A 13,697-nucleotide genomic window follows, 5' to 3' on the forward strand; every position below is an offset into this window, starting at 1 on the left:
TACGCTTCAGGTTACATATGCTTCAGGTTACAGACTCCGATAACCCAGAAATAGTACCTCGGGTTAAGAACTTTGCTTCAGGATGAGAACAGAAATCGTGCTCCGGCAGCACAGCAGCAGCAGGAGGCCCCATTAGCTAAAGTGGTGCTTCAGGGTAAGAACAGTTTCAGGTTAAGTACGGACCTCCGGAACGAATTAAGTACTTAACCCGAGGTACCACTGTACTGGGGCGGGTTACTCTGAAAACAAGAGCTGGAGTTGAAGAAAACCACTCTGCTTGCACGCTTTTAATCACAACCCCTAGGATGGTGTTTTAGCAGGAAAGGCAAAGGAAGGAGGGAGGATGAGAAAAACTCACGCTGAAAAAGAAGAAGGATGGAGCCTTGAATTGGGATGCTCAGTTTAGCCAGCGAAAGATGGGAAGGAAAGAGGCGATTCTTTCAACGCGCGTCTTGGAGAGCAAAAAAAAAAGGACGCTCGGAGTTGGAGCACCGCACAGCTGGGAAAGATGCAAATCAAAGGGTTTCTTTTGAGAAAGAGCTTCACTCACCACTGGAACATGCTGGGCGCCTCGGAGCCGGGAGAAGTTTCTCTGGCTTGGAGGAGCACAAAGAGCGGCGTCTCGGGGTCCCCACGCGGAGCGCAGGCGGCGGCGGCTGGGGATGGCACCAGCTTCTGAGCCCGAGGAGAAGCGCCTCGCCGCCGCAGCCGCCGCCGGACCCTCCTCTCGCTCGGCCGAAAGGTGGAGCCAGCAAGGAGCGCGCCTCTCGCCCGCAGGTGCTTAACCCTTCCGCCGCTGCGGGGCTCCATGAGCGCGCGCGCCCGCGCCCACCCACGCACCCGGCAGCTGCTGGAGCGAGCGAGCGAGCGCATCTCGGGGAAGGAGCTTCCAGGCAGTGCCGGATTGACATACAGAATAATAATAATAATAATAATAATAATAATAATAATAATAATAATAATAATAATAATAATAATAATAATAATAATAATAATATATTATTTGTACCCCGCCCATCTGGCTGGGTTTCCCAAGACACTCTGGGCGGCTTCCAACAAAGAATAAAAATACATTAAAATGTGAATGTTAGAATGATGTTGGATAGAATTTAAGTGGTTAAGTGGGGGGAGAAAGAAAGGTGTAAAATTAAGTGAAAATTAAGGGCGAGGATTTGCCGAATGAATAATTTGAATTAGAATACAAAAGGGGGAGGTATGAGGAGGTCTGAGAAGTAAATTAAGAGAAAATAAGTGAATGAAATTATATGTGTTTTTATTTTTGTATTTTTGTTTTTTGCTTTTTTTGTATAATCTCTGAAAAGTTAATAAATATATTTATAAAAAAAAACCAAAAACATTAAAATGTCACACATTAAAAACTTCCCTGAACAAGCTCCAGTTTAGGGCCCCACGCTCTTGGGGGCACCCCAAAAATTTAAAGGAAACAAAAACTGGATGTACGTTTCCAAAAGGTAAAACAAAAAACAAATAAAATAAAACCCGTGTTTGCATTATTAGGTTTGTTATGAATAAAAAATCATTTTAAGTTAATAATTACTTCACTATTCTTCTTAACTGTATTTCAATTCAACAGATACTTTGATAAAATACATGTTTTGTTATGTGCAAATGGCTTTAGATACCTATTAGGTTCATCAATTGCCATATAGCATATATTCAACACAAAAAACGGGACGCGGGCGGCGCTGTGGGTTAAACCACAGAGCCTAGGACTTGCCGATCAGAAGGTCGGCGGTTCAAATCCCCACAACAGGGTGAGCTCCCGTTGCTCGGTCCCTGCTCCTGCCAACCTAGGAATTTGAAAGCACATCAAAGTGCAAGTAGATAAATAGGTACCGTTCCAGCGGGAAGGTAAACGGCGTTTCCGTGCACTGCTCTGGTTCTGCCAGAAGCGGCTTAGTCCTGCTGGCCACATGACCCGGAAGCTGTACGCCGGCTCCCTTGGCCAATAAAATGAGATGAGCACCACAACCCCAGAGTCATCCACGACTGGACCTAATGGTCAGGGGTCACTTTACAACACAAAAAATAGCGACAATTTGTTGTTGACAAAGGACAGCTGGACATATAAAGGGCCCCGTTACCTTCAGTAGCTTAGGGCCTCATCAAACCTAAATCTGGCCCTGCTTCCAGGCTGCAAGCTTGCAGCTCACACAGCATTCTTTGGCAGAGAGTAGAATTGCATGGCCGGCAATCATGACCTGCTTTTGGAATTGATTTTTTAAAAAAGAATTTACATCACCGTGAGACCTGGGAAGGGGAGTCAGTGTACAGTGGCGGGTAGTTCCATCGGTTACAATTGCAAAAAGACTTTTTTTTTGTTGTTCAAAAAAGCAATCATAGAATTCCATTGGGGATGGAAGCCAAAGGTTGTCTAGGCCAACCCCTCCCAGTGCAGGAATCACGGCTAAATGGGTTGAGTTACTGCAGACTTGGGCAACCCAGTTCCCTCCATGTGTGTCTCTGGGGTCAATGGGAGTTGTACTTCGAAATATATGGGCAAAGGCTGCGTTAGGAGGTGGAGGACTTTAAAAATATACACATATATTGCTTTCTCTTTTAAGATTTTGTCTTGTTGGAGGGGGTGCTGGGAGGGGAGAACTGCTTGATGTTGAACTCCAGCTCCCATCAGCCCCAGCAAGTGGGGTCAGTGGTCAGGGATTATGGGATTTGTAGTCCAGGAACATCAGCCCTGGTTCTCTTCCTAATCTAATGCCACTTTCCATGTTGGAAAAATCATCTGTAGTCAGTTAAAATAAATTGTTGTTGTCGTTTAGTCGTGTCCGCCTCTTTGTGACCCCCTGGACCAGAGCACGCCAGGCACTCCTGTCTTCCACTGTCTCCCGCAGTTTGGTCAAACTCATGCTGGTAGCTTTGAGAACACTGTCCCACCATCTCGTCCTCTGTTGTCTCCTTCTCCTTGTGCCCTCCATCTTTCCCAGCATCAGGGTCTTTTCCAGGGAGTCTTCTCTTCTCATGAGGTGGCCAAAGTCTTGGAGCCTCAGCTTCAGGATCTGTCTTTCCAGTGAGCACTCAGGGCTGATTTCCTTCCGAATGGAGAGGTTTGATCTTCTTGCAGTCCATGGGACTCTCAAGAGTCTCCTCCTGCACCAGAATTCAAAAGCATCAGTTCTTTGGCGATCAGCCTTCTTGATGGTCCAGCTCTCACAGTTAAAATAAATACGTATGTGTAAAAATAGTTAATGCACGGGAAAGTTGGGCACTGTGAGAACAGAATGCTGCGCTAGATGGGGCTTTGGGTCTGATCCAGCCAGCAATGTATCCAAGCAAACATTTTTACAGATGACCCAACCTGTTCTTCCAGGTTAATGAAAGCAAGGAGCAGCACCAAAAGCTCTGGGTGAACGGGGTGCATTTCCTGCAATATTATGCCAAAATTTGCAAGTTCTAAAAAGAGGGCTGTTTTTAAAAGGTACTGTCAGAAATAGACTTGTTCCTTGGAGGTGATTGACGGGCTGTCAAATCAGCATATGCATATACAGTTGGAATTGTGAACAAGTCATTTGACTCATTAGCATTTGAAACTTCCCTCTTCCCACCCAGAGTCCTCATAATAGATTTAATTACAGAGAGACAGTAACAAGGCCAGATTCCAAGGTCAAAATATGCAGGAACCAGAAATTGGATTCCAGTCTTGAGCTTGGAGGCCGCATGAGCTCTGAATACTTTCTGCATAGAATTTAGTTCCTGAAGATACAAAATATTATTATTATTATTTTAAAAGTGGTTCTGGTTATGAATCACATTGCATGGAGCGTCAACAGTAAAAACAACTTAAAATAATTCCATATATTAGAAGCCATTTCATATGTGAAAACAAGGTCTGGTCTGATGCAAATATGGATTGGGACAAATAAAATATCCAGCTTCAAAGGGGTTATTGAAAAAAGGAAGGTCTTCAACAGACACATATAAAAGACAATAGAGAGATATGGAAGGGAGTTCCACACTAAAGACTTGATTCCTATATTGTATGGAACAGACGTTCTGATAAAGATGATATCTGCAGGGGTTTTCTGGTCTCATGGATAAGAGATAAGAGGCAATGCCAGGCCCTTCAGTAGGTCAACGTCACCTTCTTAGTCCTAGGGATACGTACACAGAAATTGAAATTATACATGTATAAAGGACCAGTCCAGCTTAGTGTGCACATTTTTTTTGATCCTCGGAAATCTGTATCAGGCAAAACTGAAATGCAGCAGTTATACATGACTGAAAATAACTTTGTTATTTTACCCAAACTAGGATCGCCCTTGGACTTTTAAAGTACTGGTTCCCAGAGTGAGAGGTACAATTCCCTGGGCGGCAGTGAGATTTCCTGGAAATGTAAATGAGTATCAGACTTTGAGAAGCTGGTATACCTGGATCAAGTTCATCCGTTTTGTTGGCTTAAACTAACTAGTTTCAATTGGAATTCAAATCAATGTGCAATTAATTGTTTTCTGTTTTGAATTTTATGGTGTTATCATCTTCCTTCATACAAACCGCCATTCTGAATAATGCTTTTTATAGGGTCGGGCAGGGAGCTCCGTGGATGAATTTTTGGAACCACGGGGTCAGAGGCACGAAAAACTTTGGGAACTACTGGTTTGAACAGACCTTTAGCCTGGTGGGCTCATTTGCCTGTTGTTGTTTAAAGATCTGCGTTTTCACAGGCCGATGATTGTGTGTGTGTGTGTGTGTGTGTGTGTGTGTGTGTGTGTGTGTGTTGCATATATGTGTTTTGTGTTTTCGTTTTGTTAGCTACCTTGGCCAGTGTGGAAAGGCAGAAAGAAAATGGAAATAAATAAGCAAAGACTGACATGCAGCCAGATCATTACCGGATCCTGTGGAAAAGTTCTAATGAGATCCTTAATGAGACAGCGAGAGAAAGAGAGCATAGAAACCTGGTCTCTCAGTTTGTTTAAAATGGTCTCTGATCAATCTAGCTTTAACTGTGGTCTTATTACTCAAACCAGGAAACATTGCTTAAAGATTAGTGATTGACCAGGATTTATATGTGTTGTATGATGCAATGAGCAAACATTATGTTGGGAATCAGAAATTTGGGTGGAGATTTAGCTTTCTTTATCTGTGGACTTTTGTAATAAATTAACCTCAGGTTTTTTTTTCCTGGAACGGTTCCTGTATTTAAAGCCTCAGACCTCGGTCCGATTGCTGATAGAACTTCCACAGCAGAGCTTCCCAAACTGTGTGTCGCAATACATTAGTGTGTCGGCTATAGTGTGTGGTTGTGTCGTGTGAACACTCCACGAGTTCCTTTCGGGGCCGGAAAAGGGTTAGTTTAACCTCCCTCTTGCTAGTAAAACAGAATTACTGTGTCGTGAAATGACACACGTCTAAAAAGTGTGTCACCAGCATGAAAAGTTTAGAAAGCTCTGTTCTACAGAGTTCGCCCAATTCAGGACCAGGGTAGACAGTAAATGTAAAGGTAAAGGGACCCCTGACCATTAGATCCAGTCGTGGCCGACTCTGGGGTTGCGGCGCTCATCTCGCTTTATTGGCCGAGGAAGCCGGCATACAGCTTCCAGGTCATGTGGCCAGAATGACTAAGCCGCTTCTGGTGAACCAGAGCAGCGCACGGAAACGCCGTTTACCTTCCCGCCAGAGTGGTACCTATTTATCTACTTGCTTTTGAACGGCTAGGTTGGCAGGAGCAGGGACCGAGCAACGGGAGCTCACCCCATCGCGGGGATTCGAACCACCAACCTTCTGACCGGCAAGCCCTAGGCTCTGTGGTTTGTATATGCAGATAAATAATTCTGAGAGACCTCCTGCTCCTCTTGGAGTGCAGAGTGCCTTTCTTTCCCAGTTCATCCCCACCCCACACAAATGCAGAGGGCAATTGCAAAGTGATTATATCTGTTTAAAGTACCAGATTATTCCAAATTTTGTGCAGGAGACCAGATTTAGCAACGTGCAAAGCTGCCACTTTTGCAAGTGGAATGTAAAATGCGTAGAATGTTTGTTTCACACAGGATAAAAATCAGTATTTTAGTGTGACAGCGCCTGTACTATGCAAACTCCCTGCTTTTGCTGTATTGTTCTCAGCACCTGCTGAATATATTTCTGTTAAAGAAAGCCGACTCAGACATACTGTTTTTTTTCATTATATATATTTGTTTTTTAAGTATCTATCCTCTTAACCCCTTCCTGTAGCCCTGGCATCTTAAGCATCTAGACTGGGTAATCTCTCACACTGGGCAACATTTTAATTCTAGACTGCTGACCAGATTTATTCGTAAATTATGATTTTCACTTCCGCAGGCTTAGCTTGTGTGGCTGGTTACTCAGAAGTAAGTCCCGCTCGCTCCCAGGTAAGTAGGTGCAGGACTGCTGCCTAAATTCTGCAGAAAACACTGACCTGAAACTCCTCAGTTAACACAAAAGCACAGCATGAAATGAAACGATCCTTATCAAACCAGAAATCCATTTTGCTTAATACTTAATTCTGTGAGGAATGTTAGGGCTGCTGGGTGTCATTTTAATCAGATACTCTGGATTATTGCTTTCAAAGCATGCCTAGTTTCAAAATGTGCGTGGTAAACTAGGAAGCAGTTAAGCTGCCAACCTTTTTTCGGGCAAGGCTCCTGTGCTGTGCCTTTAACAGAAAGGTGAAAGGTGAAAACTCAGCAGGCCTTGCTTTCTTCAGCAGGCAAAATGCGCCATACCTGGCTTGAAAGTTGGCTTTTGAGGCCAATGGGAAGCACAGAGGATCTTTACTATTTATTTATTTTTTAAAAAAAGCATCAATTCTACCTTCCCTGAAATTTCAGAGACGGGCCCATGGTCCATTTGAAGCAGATTGCTTTGCTCCAGGGAACTTGGAGTTGGCCCCTGTTGTAAACAAAAATTGCCCTTTTCCCTTATGGGGTATCCAAGAGCCCACATAGAGTCCTTACATGGGTTCCCTATTGTTAGGAGAGAATAACAGAGGCCAACCAGAGAATATTGAGAAGCAAAGCAGCTAGTAAGCCTGATCTTTACTGATCTGTTGCAACAGGGTGCTCCCCTCACACGCAGGAAAGGAGGAGGAACCCAGAACAATGGCGTGCAAGGCCTTATAAAGACTTTTGACATTGCGACCCTGTAGATCAAGACCACCCCCAGAAACATCATACATACATCACAGAAGGGGTGTAACCCAAGACCACCCCTCAGATACATCATAGCTACATCACAGAAAAGGCGGTCTGCAACAGAAATTTGAGTGCGTTGTTTATCTCCTGTCTGCCAGGTTACCTTGATTGAATCATAGAATCATAGAGATGGAATAGACCACAAGGGCCATCGAGTCCAACCCCCTGCCAAGCAGGAAACACCATCAGAGCACTCCTGACATATGGTTGTCAAGCCTCTGCTTAAAGACCTCCAAAGTAGGAGACTCCACCACACTCCTTGGCAGCAAATTCCACTGTTGAACAGCTCTTACTGTCAGGAAGTTCTTCCTAATGTTTAGGTGGAATCTTCTTTCTTGTAGCTTGGATCCATTGCTCCGTGTCCGCTTCTCTGGAGCAGCAGAAAACAACCTTTCTCCCTCCTCTATGTGACATCCTTTTATATATTTGAACATGGCTATCATATCACCCCTTAACCTCCTCTTCTCCAGGCTGGATTGCCTGGGTAGCCTGGCCAATCTTTTGTGATGATAAATACTTCGTTCCTGGGCCAGGTCACAGGCTCACACCCTATTCATATCTTAAATGTGCCTTTAAGACAGGATTTGTGAGGAAAGAGACAATGGGGAGGTTCCCCACTTTGACCTTGCAGAGAAAACATTTGCTCAGTTTAGGAATCAAAATGGTTCCAGGTTGGCCTTCCTGTGCTGATCTATGTAGGTGCTTGGTTGGTACACTTATGAACATTACCATATATCTAAGACCTCAAAATTCCTATCACAGAGGTGAATGGAACCTCAGCAGTTCTGAAAGCAGCAGCTCATCATTATGGCTCACAGTGTGACAAGCCCAACAAGGAGTTCATGCTTTGCCGCTGGGAAGAGAAGATCCCACAGAAATGTTTAAAGGAAGGCAAGGAAGTGAACAAGTGTGCAATGGACTTCTTCAGGCAGCTTAAACTGCACTGTGAGGAGCCAATTACCCAATACTGGACTTGCATTGACTATAATAACCTGCTAGAGCTTCGCCACTGGCGCAAGCAGCAGCCGGTCTTGGATGAGTGCGTTCTGGATAAGTTGGGCTGGGTGAGACCTGATCTGGGACAGCTGTCAAAGGTCACTAAAGTGAAGACTGACCGGCCACCGCCTGAGAATCCCTATCATTCTAGGCAAAAATCACAACCAAACCCACCAACTGAAGGCGAGTTGCAGACGTCCAAATATGGAAGCAAGTTGTCCTCCTTTAACTTTTAAACTGGCTATCTGGGCTCCTTCAAAACAACGCCAGACTTCTTGATGACTGTAAATAACTCTTTCCTGGTGTGTTTTGAATGCCCTCTGTTTTGGTAATCATTCTGGTGCTGGAGGAGACTCTTGAGAGTCCCATGGACTGCAAGAAGATCAAACCTCTCCAATCTTAAGGAAATCAGCCCTGAGTGCTCACTGGAAGGACAAATTGTGAAGCTGAGGCTCCAATACTTTGGCCACCTCATGAGAAGAGAAGACTCCGTGGAAAAGACCCTGATGTTGGGAAAGATGGAGGGCACAAGGAGAAGGGGACGACAGTGGACGAGATGGTTGGACCGTGTTCTCGAAGCTACCAGCATGAGTTTGACCAAACTGTGGGAGGCAGTGGAAGACAGGAGTGCCTGGCATGCTCTGGTCCAGGGGGTCACGAAGAGGCGGACACGACTAAACGACTAAACAACAACAACAAAGGATAATAAACTTCAAATGGTAAAAAAAAAAAACTTCTTTACGTGGTGCACTGTTGAACTATGGAACTCACTGCCACATGACATGCGATGGCCACCAACCTAGATGGCTTCAGAACAGGATTAGGCAAATTCACCGAGGAGAATGCTCTTGATGGCTCCTAGCCAAGATGGCTCTGCCCTTCCTCTCTGGACAGAGGCAGCAACGCTTTGGAATGCCAGTCGCTTTGCGTGTGCCCCATGGGCATCCGGTTTTCCACTGTGAGAAGGGGGTACTGCGCTAGATGGGCACCTGGCCTGATCCGCTGGGCTCTCCTGATGGAAGACGGGCGTTGTCAACATCTGCAAACAGAGCTGCTTTTTGGGGCTCTGGGAGCAGGAGAGCTGTCCGGGAGACTTGGTGCCCCACCGGTGCCGTAAAAATCGTGGTTATCATTTCCTATTGCAGTAAAAATAAAAGGGCCTGCACTTATTAAGAAATTCTTTCCATGAGTTCTAGTGGTTTCCAGGCTCTGTGAGCTTATGACAGCTGCGTCCTGAATGCAGCTACTTCAGGAGATGTTGCGGGGGGGGGGCGGTCCAAGCACTCCCAACCCCTCATAGATGAGGAGGAATGTGGAGGATGATTTGCAGCATAGCTGTCAACTTACAGATTTGAAAATAAGGGACCAGCAGCCAGAATAAGGGATTTTAGTTAACCAGTTAAAAGGGACCAGATAATTTTGGAGAGCAGCGCCGGTTTTTAGCCCTTCGTTTCCAGAGGTTGCTGCTCAAGACACCAGCCGATGAAACACTGCAATTAAATAACTAAAAGCAGCAACCACTTTTCGCGCAAAACGAAGTCCAAGCTACGAAGATGCTGCTGCAGTTCTGTATCTTTTCTCTCGTGCTTCATCTGCAGCTCTCAGTTCCATCAGGCGGGGCGGGAGGAAGGGGGGGGGGAATAGTGCCCGAAGTAAACCTGCAGATCAGACCATCTATGCTAGTCTACCACTACAAATCTATGGGAGAAGCGCTTGCGGTCCTTCCCTTGTAGCCCTTGGAACACCTGCCTGTGCCTCCTCCTCCTCCTCCTCTCTCTGAACTGCTTTCTCTGTGGTTGCCCTCACTCTCCTCTCAAGGCTTCTCATCAATTCATAGACCATGCCAGGCTGCCCATCTCATTCGGGTCCTTCAGTGGCACTGCCACAGTACGGCCTAGTGGGAGTGGCAGCGACGGGCAGAGGGGAGGCCCCAGGCAGAGACGCCCAGTTTGGCGGCCGCGAGGAGGATGGCGGCGGAAGGGCCCGAGGCTCCCACCAGTCCCGGCGGGGAGGTGTTTCCAGGGGCCGAGGCTGGTGAGAGGAGGCCGGAGGGGGGCGAGCCGAGCAGCCAAGCAACACAGTTGGAGCCTCCCTCCTCCCTGGCCAGCAGGGAGGAAGGGAGAAAGAGGAGCTGCTTCCTTTGAAACCTGGGAAATTTAAGGGACATCATCAATAAGGGACAGCAGTGGGACACGGCGCTGGGATAAGGGACTGTCCCTCCAAATAAGGGACGCTTGACAGCTATGATTTGCAGCAAAATGGCAAGCGGGAGAGGCACATGCAGCTGCAGCAAAAATATTAAAAGTCTAAAGAAGTGGTTCGCAAGGTTTGTGGTGCCACCCCCTAGGGATGACCTGGGGGGTGCTAAAAAGCAAGGGGGCGTTGGGCGGGATCAATGACTACCAGACAAATCTGGTTTCCCTTTGGTGAACTGATGAGACTAAATAGTTTTAACTGGGTTTTGAACCAATGTGCAATTAATGGTTACAGTTCTGAATTTTATTTTATCTTCCTTGGGGGGGTGCACACCGCTCTTCTGAATAATGCTTTTAATAGGGTCAGGTAGGGGGCACTAGGGATGTGGAACAAAGGAGGAGGTGACCCGGAAAAGTTTGGGAGCCACTGGCATGAAGTCTGGTTAGTGGCAGCCAAGCAAGCGTTACGGTGGTGGCATTTTGTGAAAGAGGATTATTTTAGTTGGCTTCTCTGGGTCAAACCGCTGGAGATTCAGCATGATAAAATTAATTAAAACATACCTGGGATCTCTTTGGCAAGAGGGATGATCAAACATGATGATCTTTTGGGTCAAAAACGCCATTAGAATGTTTGCTGAGAATGTGGTATTTGCTGACAAGGTCCACTGCAATGTTAATTAATAGCTTGCTCCTTGCAAGTTCTGTCTCTTGTATTGCTCCCTGTTCAGCACCGCTGGGGGAGTTTTATGCAGAAAGGCTTCTAAGCAGCTCACAAAATATAAAAACCAATGACCCAACATTACAGCTTAAACCTCCACAATTTAAACCACAATAATACGCGTTCCACAGTTCTAATAAATAATTATTTCAGTGTGGCAGCACTCCCTGCCTATTGACACCAGGCAGAGTCCTTCACTGCTATAGACATTTTTGTTTAGGCATACATTTAGAATGTTTAAATGTATTTTATACTGGTTTTTACATCATTGTTGATTTTCACGTTTTATGTTTTGAATAGTTTTTTAACTGGTTTTAATTCATTATATTCTTTTTCCAAATCCCTGCAAGGCCGATGGTTTTGTTTTCACACACAAGCAGCATATAAAGATCAGGCTTACTAGTTGCTTTGCTTCTCAATATTCTCTGGTTGGCCTCTGTTATCTTCTCCTGCCAGTAGGGAACCTATGTAAGGACTCTATATGGGCTCTTGTGTCCCCCATAAGGGAAAAGGGCAGATGTTTGTTTACAACAGTGTCAGAGCAGGATGGGGCAGGGGGCGGGCAGAGAGAGACCCACATTCATGCAGACAGAAGAAGAGCCTGCTGCCAGAGCCATCCTGCCTAGCAACCATCGATAACGCTCTCCTCCTCCACAAATTTGTCTAATCCTCTTCAAAAGCCGTCTAGGTTGGTGGCCATCACTGTGGCAGGAAGTTCCACAGTCTAACTGTGCGCTGCATGAAGTGCAGGCGCCAACCATGTTGCACAACTGCCAATTGATGTGGCACTGCCAATGCCCGGGCTGATTTCAGCCACACAAGAGGGCAGAATGGGGCTCAGGCACAACAACTGACACACGCAATGACCCCAAACAAAAGACTCGTGCGAACGGGGAGTTGCCTATGCTTTCTCTCATCTGTCCTAAACCTTCCAACCTTTCATTGGATGTTCACTAGTTCTAGCATTACAGTGGTACCTCAGGTTAAGAACTTAATTCATTCTGGAGGTCTGTTCTTAACCTGAAACTGTTCTTAACCTGATGCACCACTTTAGCTAATGGGGCCTCCTGCTGCCGCTGCGCCGCCAGAGCACGGTTTCTGTTCTCATCCTGAAGCAAAGTTCTTAACCCGAGGTACTATTTCTGGGTTAGCGGAGTCTGTAACCTGAAGCGTATGTAACCTGAAGCGTACGTAACCCGAGGTACCACTGTATAGGAGAGAGGGAGAAAAAATTTTTGCTCTCCTCTTTCTCTATGCCACGGATAACTTTCTAAATGTCTATCGTGTCGTCTCTCCCTTGCCTTTTCTCTAAAAAGTCCCCAACTCTCCAACTTTTCTTCATTGCTCCTTGCTCCTTTGAGTTGCCTTTTTCTGAACGTCTTCCAAATCTACAATATCCTTTTTCAGGTGAGGCAGCCAGAACGGCACACAATATCCCAAAACTACAGTTGTACCATAGATTTGTCTTTTATTTAAAAATCATTTTTATTGATTTCCCAATAAAAACAGCCCATCAACATATCCACTTCGTAATCCAATTAAAAACAATAAACTAAAATTAAAAAAACACAACCAAATTACATTCCAAATTGTTAATTACTAATTTTTCCGGGCCCCCCATAGTCTGGACCTCTGAAGAATATCTCCAATATTCCTGCCTCTTCTTGTTGCTTTCATATTTTCCACATTCTGATCTTAACGCTTTAAAGCTCTCCGTCCCTGGCTGCACCATAGATTTGTCTAATGGCGTTATGATGATGACAGTTTTCTTTTAAATTCTCCACTCGTGACCCTGGACCCCCCAACCCCTTCCTCTCAGCCTAGGGTTGTTGTGAGGGGAGAACCACACTGAAAAGGGGGTTGGATATTTTGGGGGGAAGCCATGTGACTGATGAAACTGTAGAACAAAGCCCAGTTCTTTTCTGATTATGGGCCAACGCCCTTTTCTTTCTCCATCTCTGCTCCGACCTGGGATAAATCAGTTCCCAAAAGTAAGATATTCCTCCAAGACTAATTAGGCTGCACCCAGGATAAAGGGGGGAGAGGGGATGATGGGAAATTCCACAGGATTCCCTCCCAGATGCTAAAGCCAGTCTCTGATATAGCTGAACAAAGAGATTCCTTTTGCAGGAAGGGCATGCATACAGATGAGGCCGGGGTCTGGGACATCTGGAAGAGCCTGTCTCCTGAGGGTGAAGACCACAATATGCATCTTCTCAAGGAATATTAAATGCAGCTTCAGATAATGCTAATGGTTTTTACAAGCCTGAGAGGCGAGGCTGAGGTGCATATCAACATATTCAACAAGATGAATTTTAACAGGGAGAAATGTAAAGTATTGCACTTGGGCAAAAAAAAATGAGAGGCACAAATACAAGATGGGTGACACCTGGCTTGAGAGCAGTACATGTGAAAAGGATCTAGGAGTCTTGGTTGACCACAAACTTGACATGAGCCAACAGTGTGATGCGGCAGCTAAAAAAGCCAATGCAATTCTGGGCTGCATCAATAGGAGTATAGCATCTAGATCAAGGGAAGCAATAGTGCCACTGTATTCTGCTCTGGTCAGACCTCACCTGGAGTACTGTGTCCAGTTCTGGGCACCAC

General features: G+C 45.6%; 2 protein-coding genes and 1 long non-coding RNA gene across 6 annotated transcripts in view; 2 read left to right on the plus strand and 1 right to left on the minus strand.

Moving 5' to 3' along the window:
• The window catches only part of B3GNT7 (UDP-GlcNAc:betaGal beta-1,3-N-acetylglucosaminyltransferase 7), a 28,682-nt gene extending 27,961 nt beyond the window's left edge, over positions 1 to 721 (minus strand). For 3 of the 4 annotated variants that reach the window (XR_014526441.1, XR_014526442.1, XR_014526443.1), the window contains exon 1: positions 551 to 689. Coding sequence is in view for 1 of the 4 variants with exons in the window: in XM_083504465.1 (XP_083360591.1) it covers positions 551 to 561 (11 nt within the window). In the remaining 3 variants the exon portion in view is untranslated. Of the gene's footprint in view, positions 1 to 550 lie in introns of all 4 variants that reach the window. The other variant, XM_083504465.1, reaches the window with a different exon arrangement.
• The window catches only part of LOC310707503, a 211,864-nt gene that overhangs the window by 80,163 nt on the left and 118,004 nt on the right, over positions 1 to 13,697 (plus strand). The gene's annotated exons all lie outside the window — the stretch shown is intronic.
• On the plus strand, positions 663 to 8,498 carry LOC310707860 (NADH dehydrogenase [ubiquinone] 1 alpha subcomplex subunit 8-like; the record flags this gene model as incomplete). Its single annotated transcript, XM_083505317.1, has 2 exons — positions 663 to 777; positions 7,923 to 8,498. 2 exons carry the CDS (start codon positions 663 to 665, stop codon positions 8,411 to 8,413), a joined length of 606 nt encoding a protein of 201 aa, XP_083361443.1. The 3' UTR covers positions 8,414 to 8,498.

This window comes from Podarcis liolepis (assembly GCF_965112155.1).
Source record: "Podarcis liolepis genome assembly, chromosome: 5".
Classification (NCBI taxonomy): Eukaryota; Metazoa; Chordata; class Lepidosauria; order Squamata; family Lacertidae; genus Podarcis; species Podarcis liolepis.